We start from the raw sequence: 22,673 nt of genomic DNA on the forward strand, positions 1-22,673 counted from the left end.
TGTAAGAACCTTCAGATTTTAGATAGTGATAAAACTTCAAAGATTGGTATGTATATGTGTTACTCTGTGTATTATTTTGGGCTCAGTGCAGGAGAAAAATCTCATTTTGGGAAAATGATCTTTAAAGATGTATTGTAATTAAAATATACATAGACACAATCAGATAAAGTGCTATGAAAGAAACACTTCAAAGTGTATTTTGGATGTTTTCTTTCCACTAGTCAAAAAAAAAAAAAAAAAAAAACAGTGCATAAAGAAAGTGTTTTTGCCTGGATTGTCACACCTTAAGAATTCTGAATGCAAGGTTAATAACAGAATACTCTCTGCTGCAGATGTCGATGCCCCTCAGAATCTGGCTGCCAGTAATATTCAAACAGAAAGTGCTATGTTGACATGGAAGCCACCAAGAGCAGACATCAGTGGGTACATCCTCAGCTTTGAGTCTGCTGATGGCATTGTCAAGGTGAGTGGACCGCCTGAATGAACAATCTAACTTTAAACATCACTTACAGCCTAAAAACTGAAGCTTGCCCATTTTTTATTCCTGGTTTTCTTCTCTTGGCTCAGGAGGTTGTCCTTAGCCCCACGGCAACATCTTACAGCATGACTCAGCTGACTTCCTCCACTGAGTACACAGTCAGACTGCAGGCCATCGCTGGGCCAAAGAGAAGCAAAATCATCTCGACAGTCTTCTCCACCAGTGAGCCAATAACCTTAAAGCACAATTTCATTACATGATCACAAACTCGGAACAAAATAAACAAGCCTCTGGGTAAACTGTTCTCTCTTTCTTTATCACAGTTGGAGTGCTATACAAGCATCCTAAAGACTGTTCGCAGACTCTGTTAAACGGAGAAACAACCTCAGGCCTGTACACTGTTTACCTGCGTGGAGACGAGAGTCAGCCTCTGCAAGTCTACTGTGATATGACCACTGATGGAGGCGGCTGGATTGTGAGTAATTCTTCCTCAAATAACATGCAGGATAGAAAGATTGGCTGTTTTGGACCTACAGGGGGGTATTTAAAATGAAAACTAGTATCTGTAAATGCAAGGGTACTTTTATGTGTTTATTATTATTATTATTATTCAATGTCAGGGTTGACATGATTAAATTAAAGTCTAATAATACACAGAGAGCAAAAACACTGGTCATTGTAATACTGTGGTACCTCCATACAGGTGTTTGTGAGACGACAGAGCGGTAAAGTGGAGTTTTTCAGAAACTGGAAGAACTACACTGCAGGCTTCGGTGACCTGAATGATGAATTCTGGTTGGGTATGTTTACATCTGTGCATCAAATTGACATCAAATTGTTAATATTGACCTAGGAAGCCCTAAGGTATTATGATATAGAGCAATGTTGGACAAATTGTGTCCTTGTGTCTGCAGGTCTCTCTAACCTCCATAAGATCACCTCCTCTGGGCAGTATGAGCTGCGTGTGGACCTCAGAGATAAGGGCGAGTCTGCATATGCGCAGTATGACAAGTTTTCAGTCTCAGAACCACGCAGTCGCTACAAAGTGCATGTTGGAGGATACAGCGGCACTGCAGGTCTGCAAGATCTCTCTCTATTAGAATAAAAGTATTCATTTCTTTAAAAAAAAAAAAACTTTTGAAAAGTAGTGTAAATGACTTTGTAATAATTTTGTAATGCTCTTTTAAAGGTGACTCAATGACGTATCACCACGGCCGTCCATTCTCGACCTACGATAATGACCACGATATAGCTGTCACCAACTGTGCTCTGTCTTACAAGGGAGCTTTCTGGTATAAAAACTGTCATCGAGTGAATATAATGGGACGATATGGAGACAACAGTCATAGCAAGGTACACATTTCATAATATGTGCTTTCTCACCTGTCTAATAATACACAGTAGAGACATATTAAGAATGTTTTTAACTTTTTTTTCTACAGGGTGTAAACTGGTTCCACTGGAAGGGTCACGAGCACTCTATCGAGTTTGCAGAGATGAAGATCAGGCCCGCCAACTTCAGGAATTTTGAGGGAAGGAGAAAGCGATCGTAAACCAATGCGCTCCAGCTCGAACCAAGCAACCCTCCACTGCTGACCACTTGTCCCTTGTTTCTCCTGCATCATCTCATCCCCTTCATCTACCAAAGTCACTGCCAGGAGCCCAGCCTGCTCTTCACCCCCCCCCCCCCCATTCAAACCTACAGTCCATACACAGTTGTGTGTGTACCACTTCTGTGCATGTCAGTCTGACAGTGAACCAATAGACTCATAGTGAAGTGTTTAACATTACACACTGTGCCTGTACATCATAAGCACACCAAAGACAGACAGTCCAGTAACACCTATACGATACAATACCTACGGAGAGGAGATTTTGAGTTTGGCTTGGTGCTTTCCAGTTTAAAAAATTATAATATTATTATTTCTGTATATCCCATACAGTTACAGTGGGAAGAGTTGAATGTTTGTGTGTGGTATTTTTGCTTCAGAGCATCTTCCCTAGCTAGGCTGTGAATTAGCCTCAATAATTATTTATCCTTTAACTTCTCAATTGGGGCGAGAAGTTTAATGGCACATGGTAAAACTCAGCATTTAAAATGCAGAACTGCAAAAAAATAAAATATCTAGTGGGGAGGATCAGAGATTTTTTTTTTTTTTTTTTTTCATCTCTTTTGTCAGTCTGTGACAAATCTAAGTACCCATGCTCTCTGTTTTCTCTCTCCCACAACTCATGCATTCATCAGTTCTGAAGTGGCACATTTCTGGAACCGATACATACACAGTACTGTTAAGTGTTCATTTATATGCACCTTTTGTCGTGTTTCCTGTACCCTATAACTATATTGGCATTCAGTCACAAAGCATCAGAATCTTGATTTGTTGATTGTTATCCTCTAAAAATTAATTAAACAAAAGTTAAGGCAGGACCTATGTTCAGTCTTTTGTTTAAGTGATACTGTGTTCGCCAGTTAAGAGCTTGTATAATGTTCAAGATTCAGGAAAAGGAAAGGTAATGGCCAGGAGATTGGAATTGTTGTAAACATAGCATTATATGAAAGTCCTGTTTGCAAAAAAAGAATTAATATACAGAAAAAGTCGTCGTGTTTGCCCCTACCCTGCTTTCGACTAAACCACTGACCCTATACAATGCCTGTGTAAATTATGTCTCGTTTTGGTATTTGAATATTTTTGTTTGTTTGTTTGTTTATTAAATGGGTGTACAACAGGTGTTTCTTTGTAACCCCTCTTACAATAAAACAGATTTTGTTTAATAAATCACGTTCGCAGAGTGCGATTATTTGGACACTCAAAACGAGCCTAATGTAGCAACTTTCACGTCATTCGAAATCGGAACGCAACAGAGATGCTTTCCTAGTAATATCATGTGTTGGCAGATTGCGCGATGAAAATGCGCATAAATGCGTGGTAAAGATTTGGAAATTTGTATTGATTTGTGTGGGTTTCTTTAACATTTAAATAAACAAATTCAATTATTTAGTCTTGAAACTCAAACCAAGCGAATATTTCTCCTCAATCATTAAATCACTCATTCGCTTTGGAATATTGGGCAACTGGCAACACGGGATGTAATGAAAAACAAACAAGTAACGTTAGGCTTATAGTAGCCTATACAGTATACATTTGGTTTGAATGTATTTTATTAGGCTATAAATATGTGACTATGTTACAATTCCCTTTTGAAGCCCTTGTTCTTTTCTCCTTTTCCATCTCTCCAATCCCATTCTGCTCAAAAGGTGATTGGACATTGATTTTTGTAAAAATAAAACGTTTTTACTTATTTGATAAAAGTGTAGTTTTAGTTTAAAATGTTGCAGGCTCATTTATTAGTAATAAATAATTGATAATAAATAATATTGATGATAATATACCATAACAAAAATCCTTGTTTTGGATTTGTTTTTGAATCTTCGGTTGTTTATTTTGTCTCGCGAGAGTTGGCAACCGGTTGGGCAGTTTTCCAAAACAAACGCGTGCGTGTGTCAGTCTTACGGCAATGCATGTGGGCGAAGCTGACATTCAAGTTGGGTAACTTTAGGCTACCTAAGTTTGTGATGCATTTTTTTTTAAATATGCGAAAACGATGGCGATACAAACTTTTGAAATACTTTGCTATAGCTGGATTAATAACACTTGTAGTTATCCTCGCTTTTAACAGCACAATACGACCGTCTCTACCGAAGACTCCAGTACCTAAAGAGCTCTATGACGTGATCTCACCATCAACATACAAATTCATTCTGAATCAGCCAGAACTGTGTGAGAACAGAAGACCTTTCCTGGTTCTTATGATCCCGTTGACTCCCAAAGACACAGAGGCGAGGACTGCTATTAGAAGGACATGGGGTCAAGATGGTTTGATTCCTCTTGTGACCATTTTGCATTTGTTTGTCATTGGTCAGCCAGTACAAAGTGACCCAGTACTACAGGAGCACCTTGTGAGGGAGAGCAAAGAATATGGTGACATAATTCAAATGGACTTTGTGGACAGCTACCATAATCTCACCATCAAGACGATGATGATTATGAACTGGATAGCCACTTACTGCCAGGGGGCCGGGTATGCCATGAAGATCGATGCAGATATCTTTCTCAATGTACATTACCTGGTGGACTACTTGCATGAGCAGAGCGAGTCCTCAGGGAAAGACTACATCACTGGATCAGTCATCTCAGATGCCGTTCCTAACAGGGACTGCTTTAACAAATGGTACATCTCAGAGGACCTTTACCCAGACTCCTGGTATCCTCCATACGTGTCTGGAGCTGCATATGTCTTTTCTGTTGACCTGGCCAGAAAAATATCCTGGGCCTCTAGATTTGTGCAACCGATTCCACTCGAAGATGTCTATGTGGGGTTGTGCCTACACGTTCTGGGTGTAAAACCAGTTTATGCAACAAAATTTCTAGGATTTAGGAATCTCTTTGAGGTGCGCAGACTTAAGTATGAAAGGTGCACTTTTGCCAAGCACATTATAGTAAATGGATTTAACCCACAGAATCTTATCCGCATTTGGCATGACTTTCAGAAGTCTTATTTTACATGTTGATACAATTGAAATGACAAACTGTATTTGAAGTACCTTGAAGCTGCAAAACTTACTTGAAGTATTTGCTAGTACAATTGCTGTAACAAAGTTCACATCATTGAGATGTTATGTTACAAATATTGTTTTTCCTGAAAGGGCCAAGAACACTTACAAAATAAAGGGAGAATATACACCTGTTGAGGTGTTATGTGTAGAAAAGTATTCAATCTAAAGAAAAAAAAAATCTGTTTTGCGGGGGAGAAAGGGCATGTGGAAGTGTTAGAGGTTATGTGAAACATTTTCTTAGATAAACTATTTAAAAGACTATTTCATAGTGTTTTCATTCTTCTGTCTTCAGGAGGATGGCAGAAAAATAAAAACACTTTGAATTGGGTGAGATAGGTCACTTATATTACCTGAGGAGGGAGCCAGAAGAGGAGATACTGCTGTGATATGTTCAGGATTTTTCTTTATAGTGTGAGTCCACATAAATAGCAATATCTTTAATATGTTTTCAATGATTAAAAGGCAGCATACTGGCTCTTTTATTTGTCCTTTTGTAAATTCTTTACATTAAGAAATCATACAGTAGTTGCCCTTACATCAGCCATTTATTTTATTAAGCAGATTGCACTATTTGAACAAAGCATGACAGAGCTTTAGGTTCTTTTCTTTCTGTACAGAAGTTGCACAAAATATTATAAGAGTTATTTTTACCAACCACGTATGAACAATAAAAATATTTATTTTTGATGGCGAAAAATACTTGTTTCTTCTGTCTATTGCATTTTGAGATGCTGGTGCGTGATTTAAACAGAAGGGGGCGCAGTTTCATTGAAAAAAAGCGAGTGGAGGAGGGACGTAGAACTCTTGAGTGGATATTTAGGTTATTTTGCAGGTACAGTTTGTACAAATCAGATGCTCAAACATAATAATAAACAAAGCATTTAATACACCACGTAAAAGTACCTTCAGGCTGTTTAATAATATTGGATGATAATTAAGCAATGATTCATGTTTGTTGCGGTTATGATACTGTGTAACAGCAGATTGGCAAAGTAAACTTACAAAGTTGCAGTGAGCTTCCTAGTTACACAGCATGATTAAGCATTTAGGAGTATTTCTGAGCCGTAGAGGTGTCTTGTTTGTTTTGAAATTCAGCTGATTCAGTATTTGTATTATACGTCGGCCTCTCTCTTTTTATTGAATAATCATTAATGTACAAACAACTTGGCAATATTAAAACATATTCACATTACAATACACAGAACAGGTGCATACAAATACAACTGAAAGAGAGAGAACAGAGAGGTAAAAAAAACTTGAAGGGGGGCTAGGGTTTATCCTTTAAATCATATTCTATAATAACAGAAAACAGATTTATTGCATTTTTCTTTTTCATAACTTTAAGGGCTTTTGTATACAAAACAAACTCACTATGAAATACATAAAAGGCTGGTCTAAGTTTCAAGTACATTTGTCTAAATACATTTTTCCCATCATAATGATATTGACCAGAAATCATTTTTGCTATTGTTCATTACAGGTCCATAGATTATGTCCTTTAGGGCGAAGTTGTCGAGGTGATGTGCCTTTCATGAATATCTGACCATAAAGCATTCACATACTTACAGTGAAAAAACAGATGATCCATGGCTTCAGTGTCATCACAGAATATACATTTGTTGACCTTTAAATTCACAACCTTTAGTTAAAAGTGGAGGTAACCAAAAGTTCATGGGGTTAGAATAAAATAGAGTTTTTTTTATTAGACAAATAACAGAGTTAAGAATAGCTTTAATAACAGATTCAAATTTAGCCGACTGCAACTTAAATATTTAACACAGAAATTCTCGTTTACTGTAATATCACTATTCTCCATTAAATGGGACACTGACCAAATACCTTTCTCCATCTAATCCTTGTCTTACAATGATTTATAATTCATCTATTATTGCATAGTGGTTTATTGTGTGGTGTTAAATTGTGGTTATATAAAATCTTCCACAGTATAACAAGACCTGTTGGTGAAACTGGGATAATTATACTTCTTTGAACAAATCTCTGACCAAATCAGTGTCTAAACGACTCGGAGTGGCACTAAACAATGACTGGTGAGTGTTGACCAATTTTGAATTATCTAAAATGTATGCTTTCTTAAAGAGTTGTCATTTTAAGGGAATCGGTTTTGATGCTTCAGTTTCTGTAGTCTATAAAATGTATTGTATACACGGCTAATGGTCACTAAGAGAATCTTTTTGCTCAAAGATTCAAAAGAATCGAGTCACTGAATCGAAATCCTCACCATTTAGTTCTGAAGCATCTTACTGCTTTTGCAGCACAGCGTGGACCTACAGGTGGGTGGAGCCGAACTTAACTATTATGACGTCATGGCAACTAGCGCTTACTACACACAGCCCATCAAACGTGTATTTCTCATCTAGGCTATACCGCTTGCTTTAAACCCTACCGAGAAAGCTGTCTGTCTGAAGAGGGCGGTTTCGTTGTGTGTCGGTTTGAGTGTTGAGTGAGTGACGGTAAATGAAGTCCTTCCTAGAAGAGCGGGAGAAGCGATGCCACCGGGTTGTCTCCGAGTAGAACTCATTTGGGGGTTTGTAGTCGATTTTATTTGATCGGTGAGCAATCAATCGGTAGCAGCGGAGGTGAAGACGCCGGGGTGCTTTCTGCTGTGAGTAAGCGATTGGTTTATTTATTTATTTACTTTATATAGGTTTTTAGGTTGTTATGCATCTTGATGAATTTCTAATACTAATGTGTTTGTTTGAAGTAACTGTAAACTACACGTTCAAATGTAATGTTTAAAACATTTCTGCTTACTAACAGCATCTCGCTCCATCCAGCCACCCACTCATCCGTCTGTCATCTTCATGTGCTCATTTACAATTTTGATATAAACCATTTCAGACCCCTCTCTCTCTCTCACACACACACTCTCTCATCGTGCAATGTAATTTAAACACTTTATCAGAGTTTGGTGTTTTCTAAAATGTCATGTCGGTTCAGTGTGTTGTTTTCAAGTGTTTGTGTCTCTGTTCATGGTTGCCTCTATGTGTGTCCTTTTCCCTCATAGCTTCTGTCATATAGGCTCTTCCCAGCTGTGTTGTCTGTGTTGTGAGCTCAGGCGGACTGCCCTTCCACCCACCTCAAGATGCACATGAATAGCTTATTAAACCAGTGCAGTAAGTAATAATGCTAAGGAATGTATCAATGTTTTTGTGACTACATGAAACAGCTAGCTTTCCATAAAGACATGCTGCTATACAACTGTATGTGCATTAATTTGCTCTGCTTTATACATGGAATACTTAATGAATTGACTGAGATGTCTAACTCATTACTGCTCTTGACATTTCTCATCTCAGTATGGCTGGGAATAAGTTGGTGGATTCGCATTGAGCATGCCATGAAGAGAAGCATGGAGAACAGCTGTTCAGATTTGCTCTAACACTCTTGATCTTGTGGCCATGGTCAGGGTCTCATGAATCAGTGTTTTGATGTTGTCTCTGACAAGGCTTTTATGTATTTCCATGTATAAAATATAGATTAAGTTTTAAATTCATCCTATAAAGTGTTTTTACATAGAGTCCGTATTTAAAATATGATTATTGTTGCTGGTATTGTGTTGTCTTAGCTTTTGATTGATATTAGTCCACTATTTTTTGTTCATGAGGGTGTATATCGTTCAGTCTGTGCCCTTGTGTTGACGTAGCTGGAATCCTCCCTGCCCTTTGGTATGAGACAGGAAAACATAGTTTTCCTCCTCCATCTACTTCCAAAAGTACACTGCCCAGTTCTGTCTCTCTCATATAAAACAGCACAGGACTTAGAGAAGTTCTAAAAATAATAACCTCAAAAGTACTTCTTCATTCCATATACTGTCAGTGTCTTGTTCGTCTTTCTAAAAATGTTGATACATGTTGGTCATAGACTTGTCAAACACAAAAAATAAAAATAAGGCTAAATTGAGGGTGGATTAAAAAGAATTAAACCTTAGACAGAATACAAGATGATTTGAGGAAGTACCTGATGTTTTTGTAGATCAAACCTTCAGATGTGCTTGGAGTCCAGTTGCATGCATGACAGTGACTAATATCTTACACTAAAATAAAAGCAGTGCTTGGATACAACCAGATATGCGATGTTTGTTTCTAAAATGCCACAGCAGCATTTACATGTATATTATTTCGTAACAATATACTTTTGTTCAGCAAGGATGCATTAAATGCTGTTCTTTTGAACTTTCTATTCATCTGAGAATCTTGAAGAAAGTATAATGGTTTCCTCAAACTGTTTTCAACATTAATAATAAGAATTGATTCTTGAGCACCAGATCGGCATATGAGAATGATTTCTGAAGGATCATATAAGACTAGAAGTAATGTGTGCTGAAAATTTAGCTTTCTGCATAGGAGTAAATTACATTTTAAAATGTATTCAAATAGAAAACGCTATGTTAAATTGTAATAATATTTCCAAATATTGCAATTTTTGATAAAAAAAAAGCAAGCTTAATGAGAATAAGAGACATATTTTAAAAAATATTAAAAACATTTTTATTAGCCTCAAATTGTAAAATAAAAAAATTACAAAATGTTACAAAAATAAAAAATAAAAAATATATATCTTTTACAGTAAGATATTACAGTGCTGGTTGATATACTTAATATAGTTATAAGGATTGAGAATATCTGATATCTAGTCTGTTGGTTTTAGTATATTTGAATGTCTGTTTTGCAAAGAAGCAAAATGATTCTTCCCACATGATGCTTATTTTAGAGTCTTTCCATGCTATTTAGTTTTGCCGTGATCTATCACTGACATATGAGTTCAGCAAAAATACATTTCACTGGATCACATTTATATTTGTCACTGTTTGCAGCCTACTAAGGAGCACATCGTTGTGACAAAGCAGTCTTTATTCAGAGTCATTGTTAGGAAACTAGATTTCTCCTGCTGTTCCTTTGATCGATTTTTCCCAGACAGGTGGACTCTGGTCTTAACAAACTCATTACAACTACCTATCACATCTAAATTGCTTTAAAAAATTGAGTTTGTGCATGCACGCATGAGTTTGATCAGCTCAGTATGCTGCATTTGGATGTGCAGGAACCAGTGTTCCCAAAAATCTAAGAAAAGACAGACCAGAGATGGAAAAGAGAAAGACATGAAGACTTCTGACATTTTTGATGTTTGGTATGCCACTGTGCTGAATGTTGCTTTGTGTAGAGAAAGAGAGGGGGAGAGAATGTGAGGGGGAGATCTCTGGAGTGATGCCAAAGCTCTCTCTTCTCCAACAGAACCAGTCTGGAACAGACTAGAGCTTCTGCCCCTGCAGTTCACACCAATCCCAGCAGCCACATGAGAAACCGTGTGTGGAGAGAAAGAGAGAGAGAATTTGTCATGATGTGGATAAAAAGAGTGCAAAAAAACAAAACAAATGCATGGCAAGTTGTGCGTAGATGCTTATTATAGTACGAGTGGTGTGAAATTCATGACTAGGAAATCTACTCACACATTCGTATCACTGTCTCATCTCTGTTCTGGCTTGGACTTGAACATGTTCAGGACTTTGTGTCATGCCACTTCTTTTGCTACTGTCTCCTTAAGAAGAAAAGCATTTGCTGTTATATTCCTCCTCAATTGTTTACCATAAATGTAATATGGTACAGGCATACTGACATAGTCATACTGTAAATGTAATGTTATAGGGCTCTGGTAAATTATCAGTTTGTAAAAAATCAGGTCAGTGTTGTTATTGATAGTAAAAAAAATAAAAAAATTATATATATATTAAATGCAACTTAAATGGATTTTATTTTTGTTAGATGCCAAGACAAAATTTCTAATTTTCATTTAAGTATTAAAAATTACTAAAAACAAATAAAAAAGAAAGCTAAATATAATGTGTATAAAATAACTGAATTTAAAGTGAAATAATAATAATAATAATAATAATAATAATAATACTAAAATAACACTGGATGAGTCACAAATCTAATTCAAACTAATATCTAAATTTGGACATGCTTTTCACATTTCTGCCCTTTGAAGGTTGTAAACATGCCACATGCTTCCTGTTCTGGGTTTAATCAGTGAATCACATCAACTTTGGAGTGTTTATATGATACAAAGAGCAGATCTGTGACCCTTACAGAGGAGAGTCATTAATTTAAATTATGCATTTAGCAGATGCTTTTATCCAAAGTGACTTACAGTGCATTCAGGCTAACATTTTTTACCTAACATTTGTTAATCATTAGATTAATAAATAATGCTAATGAACTCCATGTTGCTGCCTGCTGCGTTATCATGATAAAAATATAATTCTGGATAAAATCAGATAAAATAATTCTCAGATTTGTGCTTATACAAGACCTGAAGCTGTGGATTTGTAGTTTATTAACTAGGCCAAAAAATGTAAGTGTATTTTTGTTGTTTAATATTTTATGAAAGTTTTATAAAAAAATAAATAAAAAAATCTGTGTGTAGTATTTCAGAGTTTTAATGTAATTGATAGCTTTTATTTAACTTATTAGTTCTTCCTGCTGAAGCGTCAGTCTTCCTGTAAAAGTTGAGGGTTGATTTCCTCTCGTGTGCATGTGAAGTCGGGTTGCAGCCTTGTGACGGCATCCTCTGACGTGCTGCGCACTGTGTAAACTTTAAGTCACTGTCTCCCTCTGACCCGCATATTTCACTAACCCTGAGTCTCCTCTACTGGGCCAAACATCAGCTGCCACTTAGATGGATGTTTCCTCTGAGAGTAGAGGTTGAGTCCACTTTCATTGAGGAATTTTATCACTGCAGTGTTAACTTTTGGTTTTGTGTAAAACTAAAGCAGCTTGCATGCTTGATCTATAGCGTGTGTTTTTTTCTTGCATATTTTCAAAATATTCAAAATACTCAATGTGTGTGTATTTATATATACATAATAAAACTGTACACATACAAATAGCAATATAATGTTTTTTATTTTGGATACAATTAATCATATCACGATAAATCAATTGCCAGCACTAGTTTTTTTTTTAAAATTTATTATTATTAATTTGTATTCAGAATGTATCATATACTCCAGCTTCACCGGTAGTCAAATGTTGTTTTGAATGCTGTTATTCATTTAAGCTTGCACAAAAATGTTCAATGACGAGTCTCCAAAAGTCTAAATTTACCCATTAATTTGTTTTGTCATTCTGGAACTAAATACAGAAAACAAAACACTAGATGAAAAAGACTTTGAGTGAAACAGACCGAGTCCCGTCAGGATTGCACTCTAAGCATTTTGCTTTTTAGTGAGACTGTAAAACTGAAAGGGCTGTGATTGTGCATCTGCTGCTGGAAACACAAAGACCACATGTGTGCGCTCTACCCATGATGCTTACTGCTAGATGATTCCTGTGGGTTGTGTCTGCGTGCCACTCTGTGCTGTTCCCCAGCAGCAACATTGGCCTGTGATGACAATCCCCATTGACTTCAACGCCCTAATTTATTCTCAGTGTCTCCCTAACATGGAAATACTGATGCATTAAGTTGTAAACACAGGTCTAGACTGAAAAACTCACAATAGATTGTGTTATCAGATATCACACCGTGATGACACACAACATGTAAAGATTACCGTTTAACTATGCTGTAAGGTATTATATATATATTTTTTCCCAGGGGCTGAATTTGTGCACTTTTTCAACTTACTGCTCAGCTTCACGAGAAAACCACAGTGATGTGTGACCATGTTGATTCCATGTTGCAAATATCCTGTGTGGGTTTAGATTTCAGACGCCCACCATACACCAGCACACTACTGTTCAACAGTTTGTGTTTGCAGGAAGTCTCATGCTCATCATCAAGACTGTAGGCTATTTATTTGCTTAAAATTCTAAATGCGTATATGCTTAAAATATGCTTGCAGTAAAAAAACAACAACAAAAAACACATTTAAATTAAACACATAGAGCTTCACAGGAAACCTCCACTTGCATTTTGTAAAAAAAAGTCTTATCTTTCAAATTATGTTAATTTTTTCAAAGTTTTTTTATGTCAGTAAATTCAAACAATTTTTTACGCGGAGACGTGACAGATTGCTAAGAAATGGAAATTACAAAAACAAAAATCATGTAGCATTTTATTTACTTCATACAAGTCATCTATGTCAACAGCTCATTCATTCGCTACAGAAATTAAGTCTAAAGACAAGAATTTTTGTGAAATATTACTATTTAACTATATTTTACTTGTTGGTGATCTCAATTATTTGATGTTTAAATTAATCCGTTATGAAAAAGTTATGACAACCACTGTGAAGATGAATACAACAACAAATAGAAATTTAGAAGGTAATTTATTTATTTAATTCATTATGTGCAATTTACATGTTTGCATACAATTTTTTTAAGGTGAAGCTTAAAGGCTATGTTGTTAATAGCTCATGGACATTGTATGCTTTTGCTGTATACAAAAGGACATTTTTACTGGTAAAAGCCTATTGCAAGCGGTAACAAGACTTTTGAGCAATGTAATGTACACTCCCATTCAAAACAGATCTTTTTTTAAAAACAAAAATACATTAATACTTTTATTTCACAAGAATGTAATCAATTGTTCAAACGTAAACCTATATAATATTTCTAAATATTTATTTTTCAAATCAAATGCTTTTATTTTCTATTCTTCAAAGAATCCTGCAAAGTATAATAATTTCCACAAAAATACTAAGCACAACTGCATTTTTTCCTCATTTATAATATATAATAATATTTTTATATTTAAATATTTGCTACTCTTTATGTAAATATTTATGTTTATCTTTTGATCCAAGATCAATATTTGTAGTATATATGTATGTATATCCTGGTGTTTTGTTAGATACTGGACATATTTCAGCTACTGCCTGAGTACTAATATTTCTCAGAATTAATCAGTAACCCTACTAGATATTCTTTTCTAGACACTGTGTTGTTGTAATTTAAGATCTGATATTTCAAATTGCTTGTTTTGCTGTATTTGCTCTAAAGGTGTGAAAACATACCACTATTTTAACCACAAAATTTGACTGGTCATGATCTAGACTGATCTGCCCAATAGCTGTTAAATCAACAACATAGGAGGATGTGTGTGAGAGAGAGAGAGAGAAGATCAGTCAGAATGAGCATTCTTCAAAATGTCTTAAAATTGATGTAAGGGTAAATGATGATTTAATGATGATTTAAATGCAGCTGTACAGTGTGTCTCAATAAACCCAACGGTAAACTGCAGTCTTCATCCTTGTATTAATTGTTTGTAAGTGATTGATGTCTCATTTGTGTTTCGATTAAGACCAGTTGAATCTGTCCTCCTCTGCATGCTGTCCACAACTATTTTAAGACGTCTTTTATACCCTGCCGTGGCAGACGAGAGCCTTCCTACTCATTGAGCTAATCGAGTACTTGTGAGCTTCAAACAGCGCTTCACTTTCATCTACAAACACTGCTTCCTTCAGAAACCAGCTACTCATTTTGAAAGCTTTGTGCTTGATAAAGGGTTTTTACCAACAACAAAAAAATTGATTTAAAAGATTATGCAAGTGTTTTTCTTTGATTATAAAACTTTTTAACATCGCATTCTGACTCCTGAGTTTTTGCAAACACTTCTTGGGAAAGCTTTGGTGATTTTCTCAACACTGCGTCTGTGTGTTGGGTCTCAGCGGAGATCTCCAGGATGTGCGAGGTGGACGTTTCGTCTGAGCCCACCAGCCCGACGCTGTACCGAGAGTCTTCTGATACATACTGCCATGTGGACCGCTGGCAGAAGCTACGCACAGCCGTCCGCAAGCTCGAATTCTGGGAGAACTTCACACATGAGCTGATTGGCAGTGGCTTCTTCTCAAAGGTTTACAAGGTAACAGTAAAAATATCTCGAATCTGATGACATGAATCTGTAAGTGATATATCTAAATATATGCAGTATGTAATATATGTACAGTAAGTGCTAAGAAATTTTTGACAGATTGGTCTCCTTTGGTGCTTTAACACATTGGCTGTTGAAAAATGTTCCCACAACAAATAAAGCAGTGTAAAGTGTTGACTTCATATGTGCATTTATTTAGTTAGTTAGTTTCACAATAAATATTTGATCAAATAATATTTAGCAGAATGATAAATCCAGTCTAAATGGAAATGGCAGAAAGTTTCCCAGTGTGTGTTGTGTGTGTGTGTGTTTGTGTGTGTGTGTGTGTGTGTGTGTGTCCTAATGGCACTCATACAGCGCAGTATTGTAGTCCTACTAATTAAGACATATTTTACAGCTGAGCCAGTTTGAGGTAGCACCCATGCCGGAGTACACTATACCCATTAAATGGGTTCCTGGTGAATCCCTGCTGTGTAAATTACATAACTGATGATTGCACAGCTCAACTGTCCCAGCAGTCCTGTCCCTTCCTGTACATTAACATGCAAGTGTTTCTCTGTGATTGTACTTTAGAGAGAGAACGGAAGGTTTGGCACCACTTTAGAATAGGGACCAGTTCTCTCTATTAACTAGTTGCTTATTAGCATGCCTGTTATTAACATATTGGCTGTTTATTAGTTCTTACAAAGCACATATTCTACATGACAATATCTACATCCCTAATCCTACCTAATGCCTAAACCGAACAACCACGCTACTAACTATTAATAACCAGCAGCAAATTGGGAGTTTATTGAGGGAAAAGCCGTAGTTAGTGGTTTGTTAATAGCTAGAACTGGACCTTAAAATAAAGTATGACTGAATGTTTTAATACCACTTAAAGATTCATCCCCTATTCTGTTTTTCATTGACTTTCAGGTAATACACAATACCACGCGGAAGGTGACGGTAGTAAAGATCTATAAGAATGATGTTGACCAAGACAGCATCGTACGAGAAATCAGCCTTCTGCAGAAACTCTCACACCCAAACATCGTGAGGTAAGCTGCTTATTAATGCTAATTAATAACTGGTCATGAACTGGAACTCTTATTTTGTATTTATCACATGTTTTTTGTTTAATACGTTTCTTATGTAACTCCATTATCTAAATGCCTAATAGATGTTCAAGTCTATGATTTACACTCTGCATACAAGACTGTTACAGGTTACAAGTCACACTAATCTCTGTCCAGCAAAGCGCTCTTAAACTGCTGTTCATCTCGCACTATGACGAGTGTTTGTTTTAGCAATCTCAGAATGGCTTTTGCCAGTGCGCTGCGGAAGGACAAAGCCATATTCAAAACTGCCTGCGCAGTGTTCATTTATCACAACTTTCCAGTTAGTGCCAGCTGTCATCACCTCAGTACAGATGACAGTCATGTTAACCCATGTACAGAACTGCTGAATGTGACACAAACCGCATGCAGTCCCCATGACACACTGACATATTACATTTACCGCTTAACTAATTCATGGTTCTCTAATATGTTACTAAAAACAAGTGAAAACCTGACCATCGTTTTAACATCAGATTGACCTAATTTTCAATCTCGGCTCAATATTTGGCCATTTGACAAATGACAGGGGCTTGGGACTGCGTTTAGCCTGAACATTCTAGACAAGGCAGATTTAGGGAACGGCTCATAACCTCCCACATCTCTTTTCCAGGTATCTTGGTATTTGTGTCAAAGAAGACAAGTTGTACCCAATTCTGGAGGTGAGATCTCTCTCTTTATTTATTTATTTTTCTCAGCCTCGAAACTAAAACGTTTGTTCCGCAGTTTATTTTACGCATTATACTTTACTATTGCACAATTAGATTTTTGAAATCTCATATAGATGTGATGCTTTGAAACTGTACTCTTGATGGGCTCAACAATAAGAATTTTTTGTCAGAAAATATATTTTATATTTATCAAAAGATAAAAAATCTACTACCAATAATGAATTGCATGTGCACATTTTATATAGGCATACATAATGAAATTGAAAAATATAGTATATGTTCATGTATATTAGTTACATAATACAACATTATATAAGAGATCAACTTCCTAAAATCATAGCAGAAATTAGTAATACATTTACAAAATGTCACCAACAATAGCTCTGTGTTTCATCTGTCAAGCAGTCAACAATTATTCTTTTTAAATCTATATTAATGCATTTACTAATGTTAACAAATGGGACATTATTGTAAAGTGGTTTTAATGTTATTACCGTATATTTACCCCAGAGAGAGCCTTATTGTTGAGCCCTGCACGTACAGTAACAATAAAAGTGAAAGTGTATATTTGTTTGATTGGTTTGTCTGTACAGTATGTTAGTGGAGGATGTTTAGAGGAGCTGTTGGCCAGGAAAGATGTGCCTCTATGCTGGAGAGAGAAAGTAGAGCTGGCCTCTGACATCACCAGAGGGATGATTTACCTCCACTACAAGAACATCTACCACAGAGATCTGAACTCTAAGGTACACACATCTTTAGTTTATATACAGCTCTTCTGAGTAATCATCAGATATTAGAGAATGGCTGTCTAGCCTTTACATGGAATTCCCCCCTGAGAAATACAGTCATAGATGTTTGCGTGAGAGTGTCATTGGTTGCCAGGATTCACACAAGAGCTCACCAAACCTGGGGTGAGGGGCGAGGCAACAAGGCCAGTCCATTATAATGGTAATAAACTCTCCCGCTCTGTCTTTCTCTCTCGGTCACATACACACACTCTCCCTTACACTTTCCATCTCATTTGAAAATGCAAAATGCACGAAGAGTGTAGAGGCTCGCAGATCCCATACCGCCACCACCCCCCTTTTCGTTTTTAGCCAGGCCTTGACTATTTGTCTATTTGTCAGCCATTCAGATATGAACAATGGGCAAACAAAAGTCTCGACGTCTAGAGCTTTGGTTGGTAGGACCATCGATTGGTTTCCACTGCACTACACGTTGACACAAGTTGGTATGACTGTGGGAAGTTGTGTCAGAAAATAGAAGCTATTAGGGTCGACTGCTTCCCTGAAACTGGTGTTTTTAAGTACTTGCATTTGGAACATGAATTAATATGGGTGAAAGAGGTCATATTCTGAAAAGCATAAAGTGTCACAGAACCACATGATCTAATTATGATCTTCTACGAGCTGATTAAAACATTAAATGTATGTTTGTCTGTATGGAGTAATGTTTTTTTTTTTTTAACAACAGTATTATTTTAGTGTCACTTTATAGTTCGGTTTTAATTTTAATTTTAGTGAGTTAGTATAATGGTGCCTTCGCATATAGCTGAAATAAAAAAAAATTATATGCACACACACACACATACTTTATTTCAGTAATTTTATTTCAAATAATGAAAATTTTATTTATTGTTTTAATTAGATTTTTTAAGATTTAGTTGTATTTAACAATGGCAACAGCAGCTCTAACCTAAAAATTATTAACATAAACCATTGTATTTATGTGTCAGCAATTTATTTATTTATTTATTTTAAATTACAATATTTTCTTATCATTATAAAAATATATATATTTACTATAATAAAATTATTATTATAATTAATATAATTTTTCAGATTTTTATTTTATTTTTTAACCTTTTTTTTGCTTTTCTTTCAAGCTCACCTATTAGCTGCATAGCCAGAGGGTGTTGCAACACTTGGCATATGCATGAGTTGCTTGTCTAAATTTGGAGACTTCTAGACTCGGGGCTGTGCTTGGAGTTTTCTTAGTCCTATAATCATAGGTCAGTTTTTGGGATGGAGGCTTAGCTGAGGTTTCTAATTCAATCCAGATGCAGAAGTCACTGTTGTATCCATCAGCACTTTCTGCTCCAAGAGTCCCACTGGTCTTATGTAACGTCTCGGTTGGACCTGGATTCTCCCTGCTCTGGTCAGCCTCAATGTTTCCTCATTTGCCTTTCTTCTAAAATAACAGGCCATTTTTATTACACTCTCAATCATTTTCAGTTTTCAGACTACATGGTAATGTTTCTAGCCATGACACATCATCACTAGAGACCAGTCCTACTGGAAGCGAGGTATAACATGCATACATGCATATTGGTACCCCTGGAGTGATAAAGATGGAGGAGAGGAATTGTAGGCGGTCCAGACCCTTTGGCGAGGTACAGGATCAGCTGAATAATTCATTAAACAGAGATGGTGATAACGAGAAACGTCTTTCATTTGAGCCTGCGAGTTCTGCTTCAGCCGCAAGGCACATCATCTCAGAGGAACATTACAGACATGCTACAGATACTCAACCACAAAATTACAAACATGCATCTTATTTATGCTTGTATTGTGTTTGTCTTCATCTCTATTGCATTTAGATGCTTGTTAATTCCACTGTTTGCATTCAAACAAAAGTCTGCAGAGCTTCAAACTTTGAATTTGGTTTGTGTTCATCTTGAAATTGTAATATTAATGTCTGCCATTTGAAGGTGTTATTTTGTACTAGACAAGTTCAGATTTCAGAAATGCTATTTCAGAGTTTTTGTGGGAGATTGTAATGAGTTTAGAAACTTTTGCTGGTTTTTGGCGCCACCTTTTGACAGAGAAGGACAGCACATTCACTTCAAATCATTCTGTAAACCAAAGCATTTAATGTACAAAAAAATAGTGTTGTTTTGCATGTCTATATCTGGTATATTTTAATGAATCATATGACATTATTTAAAAATAAAGAAAGATTAATTCATAACATGCAATCATTTATTAGCGAAAATGAAGGGTATATACAGTACTGTTTAAAAGTTTCAGATCAATGCATTAAATTGATAAAAGGTTGCAGTAAAGACATTTTTATATATATATGTATCCTTTCAACTTTATAAAGAATCCTCAAAATAAATTTTTAAGAAGTATTTCTGTGATTTCTGAAAGATCATGTGACACTGAAGAATTGAGTAATGGCTGTAATAATATTTCACAATATTACTGTTTTTACTTTGTTATATTTTACAGTCCTAAGAGCGAGAATAAACCACTAGTAATAGTACAAAGAGACTAAAAATACTCTTTTTGCATCAAAACTTCTCTGTGTTTGTGTCTCCAAAAGAATTGTCTAATAAGGGTGACCGCGAGAGGCAGAGAAGCTCTGGTTGCTGATTTTGGTTTGGCTCGAGAGGTGGTTGAACTTCCTGCAAAGGACAGAAAGCTTTCACTCGTGGGCTCTGCTTTCTGGATGGCCCCTGAGATGCTGCGCGGGGAGCCCTACGACCGCAAGGTAAAGGCTCAAAAACGTTGATCGTATATATGTGATGTTCTAAAGCATTTTCTAGTTCTCACCTACTGGTTTTGCTTTATGAAACGTTAGGTGGATGTGTTCTCTTTTGGAATTGTTTTGTGCGAAATTCTGGCTAGGATCCCAGCAGATCCAGAAATCCTTCCAAGAACACAGGTGAGCATAAATAGAATTATTGACGCTTTGGAAATGCCAGAAAATATTACATCCAGTATCAGTTTTTTTAGAAAAAAAAAACAAAACCTACTGTCCACCTGTGCATTTATGATGCGTGTGTTGAAGGACTACGGCCTGGATGTTTCAGCCTTTGGGAAAATGGTCAGTGAGTGTCCTCAGCGTATTTTAGAGTTGGCAGCCAGTTGCTGTCTGGTAAGTGACCTTGTTACCTTTCATGTATATCAAATGGACACACATTTCTTCCGTCAGTTATGCCTTAAAACTGACAAACCCTTTGAAAAAGGAAGGAAAGTGTAACCATTGACTGTTGTTGTTTGTCATGCAGATAGAGGCTTTCCGAAGACCCTCTTTCACAGAGCTTCAAGACGAGTTGGGTGAAATCGCTGAGACTTTGGAGGCTCCTCACACTGATCTCACCACAGGCTGATCTGCGGCACATCCTCTGGTATCCCATCAGCCCTGCGAATGGACACAAGCAGCTGGAGTTCTGTACATAGACTTAAACACAATGACAAATGCGGCAGAACTGCAGTTTTCTCTCTGGGCTGTTTGCATTGAAAGAGCAAATCAAGGAAAAGGTCGCTATTTATTATGAACGTTCTACAAGTAACTAGAACTCCACACACTTGTTCGTAATATATACTGTGCAATATATAATAGTAGTATACCAAGAGAAATATTGTATCAGGTTCCAGCTAAAGTGTTTCTTTCATTATTTCAAAGCTACAGATTTTCAAACGTGTGTTATTCTTGTTTTGTACATGAATCATTTTATATTGGAAAAATAAAACCTAAGAGGCTTCAGATTACCATTGATAAAAGGACTAACTTGGTGGTGGGGGGGTCACAAGTTTTAAATAACCAAATAATATTTTCATAGGCTTTAGTATATCGATACTTGATTAAATTAAATTGTACAAGAGAAATTCATTTATTTTGGTACCAAATGCCCAAATAGGAAAAAAGTGAATTTATATTGCTGACTTTTTTGAAAAGCGACATATTTGAAAAATCTTTGAGTGTACTTTTTGTTATTTGAAAAGCACTGTATACAGGAGCAAGCACTCAACTCATCACTGATCTTTGGAAATTCTCCACCGCAGGATGAGGCCCATTTCCTGTCTGCAAGGCCCTCGTGTTACTGCTGCGGTGTTCACATTGTGCATTGTGCTGAGTGTTTGTTCTTTTCAACATTCAAAGCTTAAATGTTTCCTGTTCTAACACTTTTTTTTATCCATTTTAGTTGACTTGTTTGACATGTGTTGTGAATTTCAGTACTCACACATACAGTATGTATCAGAAGCGTGAGATGGCATCAGTGAACCGTGACACCAAACAATTTCTCTGGACATATTATTGGCTGTAACGGAATAAGAAATGTGAGATTAAGTGTTTAAGACCATCCTGCTGTAGCAGTCTGAAAAAATTCTGCAACTTGAGCAAAAACGAACAGTCTGTAATACTGAAATCTATTTTCCTCTCTAATTTCAAATGCTTAACTTGCCACTATTGATCTGTATTTGTATTTAATATTTATACGTAAGTTCTGCTTAGATGTTATTTCAGTTTTTAATCATTATGTGAATTGCATGTTGAACATCGTTCAAGGTAACTTTAACAAAATCTACATTCTGTGCCTCAAAAGAGAACGCTTGTGTTCTTGGGAATGTTTTGGTGAGAAATATGTCATGTTATAACCTCTCATCTCTGAAACAAGCCTGATGTCTGTAAAGTCGGAATCCTCCTGTGGTTTGTAGTGTTTTTGTAATGCAGTACATGATATAAAAAGAGAAAAGGAAGCAAAGTAAATGTGTTTTTTTTTTTTTTTTTTTTTTTAAAGCCATTTAAAATCTCCTGGTTTTGTCGTATAATAAATCGAGCTCTTTGCACAGGACCTGCACTATTAGCATCAGGACTGTCTGTATAAACTGCTGCTTGATAGATGTTGATGTATGAAAAGAAACGTGTTGAACTATTATATCAAAATGTGCTTACTTTCATGTCTGGTTACCTGGCAACTTTGTCTACTGTGTGAACTCTTAAGATTTCCACTGCTAATCGGGCTTCTTTGTGGCGCCTGCTATCAAACCACTCAATGTAAATGACTTGAATAATCATGAATGACAATCATTATTCTCTTTATGTGATCCTGGGTTACTGAATTAATAACTCGGGTGAAACTGCCCTGGACTTTATCTAAATCAGATTTAAAAAACCTTAAGCGTTTGAACAGTGTTTATTATGGAAATGACTCGGCTCATTCTTAAGTTCCTTTAGAAATCACTGTT

General features: G+C 36.2%; 3 protein-coding genes across 8 annotated transcripts in view; all 3 read left to right on the forward strand.

The window, feature by feature from the left end:
• Window positions 1-3,255, forward strand: part of LOC127958492 (tenascin-like) — a 30,120-nt gene extending 26,865 nt beyond the window's left edge. For both annotated transcript variants that reach the window (XM_052557373.1, XM_052557374.1), the window contains exons 18-24: window positions 333-463; window positions 568-700; window positions 802-953; window positions 1,182-1,278; window positions 1,393-1,554; window positions 1,668-1,831; window positions 1,921-3,255. In XM_052557373.1, coding sequence (XP_052413333.1) covers window positions 333-463; window positions 568-700; window positions 802-953; window positions 1,182-1,278; window positions 1,393-1,554; window positions 1,668-1,831; window positions 1,921-2,031 — 950 coding nt within the window. In that variant the 3' untranslated portion in view covers window positions 2,032-3,255. The remainder of the gene's footprint in view (window positions 1-332; window positions 464-567; window positions 701-801; window positions 954-1,181; window positions 1,279-1,392; window positions 1,555-1,667; window positions 1,832-1,920) is intronic.
• A 704-nt stretch (window positions 3,256-3,959) lies between these two features.
• On the forward strand, window positions 3,960-5,780 carry LOC127958333 (beta-1,3-galactosyltransferase 1-like). The gene has a single exon (XM_052557159.1). The coding sequence runs from the start codon at window positions 3,999-4,001 to the stop codon at window positions 5,046-5,048; it is 1,050 nt and encodes a 349-aa protein (XP_052413119.1). The 5' UTR covers window positions 3,960-3,998; the 3' UTR covers window positions 5,049-5,780.
• Window positions 5,781-7,405: 1,625 nt separating this feature from the next.
• Window positions 7,406-22,515, forward strand: zgc:162952 (PKc_LIMK_like_unk domain-containing protein). Of its 5 annotated transcripts, none has more exons than XM_052557458.1 (10): window positions 7,406-7,716; window positions 8,119-8,227; window positions 14,728-14,918; window positions 15,846-15,967; window positions 16,638-16,686; window positions 17,289-17,438; window positions 20,023-20,190; window positions 20,281-20,364; window positions 20,491-20,577; window positions 20,711-22,515. In XM_052557458.1, exons 2-10 carry the CDS (start codon window positions 8,197-8,199, stop codon window positions 20,810-20,812), a joined length of 984 nt encoding a protein of 327 aa, XP_052413418.1. In that variant the 5' UTR covers window positions 7,406-7,716; window positions 8,119-8,196; the 3' UTR covers window positions 20,813-22,515. The 5 variants fall into 5 exon arrangements, with proteins under 5 accessions (XP_052413418.1, XP_052413417.1, XP_052413420.1 ...); XM_052557457.1 differs by having other exon boundaries at window positions 7,406-7,638; window positions 14,725-14,918; XM_052557456.1 differs by having other exon boundaries at window positions 7,407-7,716; window positions 14,725-14,918.
• The last annotated feature ends 158 nt before the right edge of the window (window positions 22,516-22,673 follow it).

Source organism: Carassius gibelio, chromosome B5, assembly GCF_023724105.1.
Source record: "Carassius gibelio isolate Cgi1373 ecotype wild population from Czech Republic chromosome B5, carGib1.2-hapl.c, whole genome shotgun sequence".
Classification (NCBI taxonomy): domain Eukaryota; kingdom Metazoa; phylum Chordata; class Actinopteri; order Cypriniformes; family Cyprinidae; genus Carassius; species Carassius gibelio.

Coding starts and splice junctions, on each gene's coding strand:
- zgc:162952 (XM_052557457.1), top strand. CDS start 8,197: ATGCACATGAATAGCTTATTAAACCAGTGCA. Junction 15,968..16,637: donor TCACACCCAAACATCGTGAG/GTAAGCTGCTTA, acceptor TCTCTTTTCCAG/GTATCTTGGTATTTGTGTCA. Junction 20,191..20,280: donor GGGAGCCCTACGACCGCAAG/GTAAAGGCTCAA, acceptor ATGAAACGTTAG/GTGGATGTGTTCTCTTTTGG.
- LOC127958333 (XM_052557159.1), top strand. CDS start 3,999: ATGTGGGCGAAGCTGACATTCAAGTTGGGTAACTTTAGGCTACCTAAG.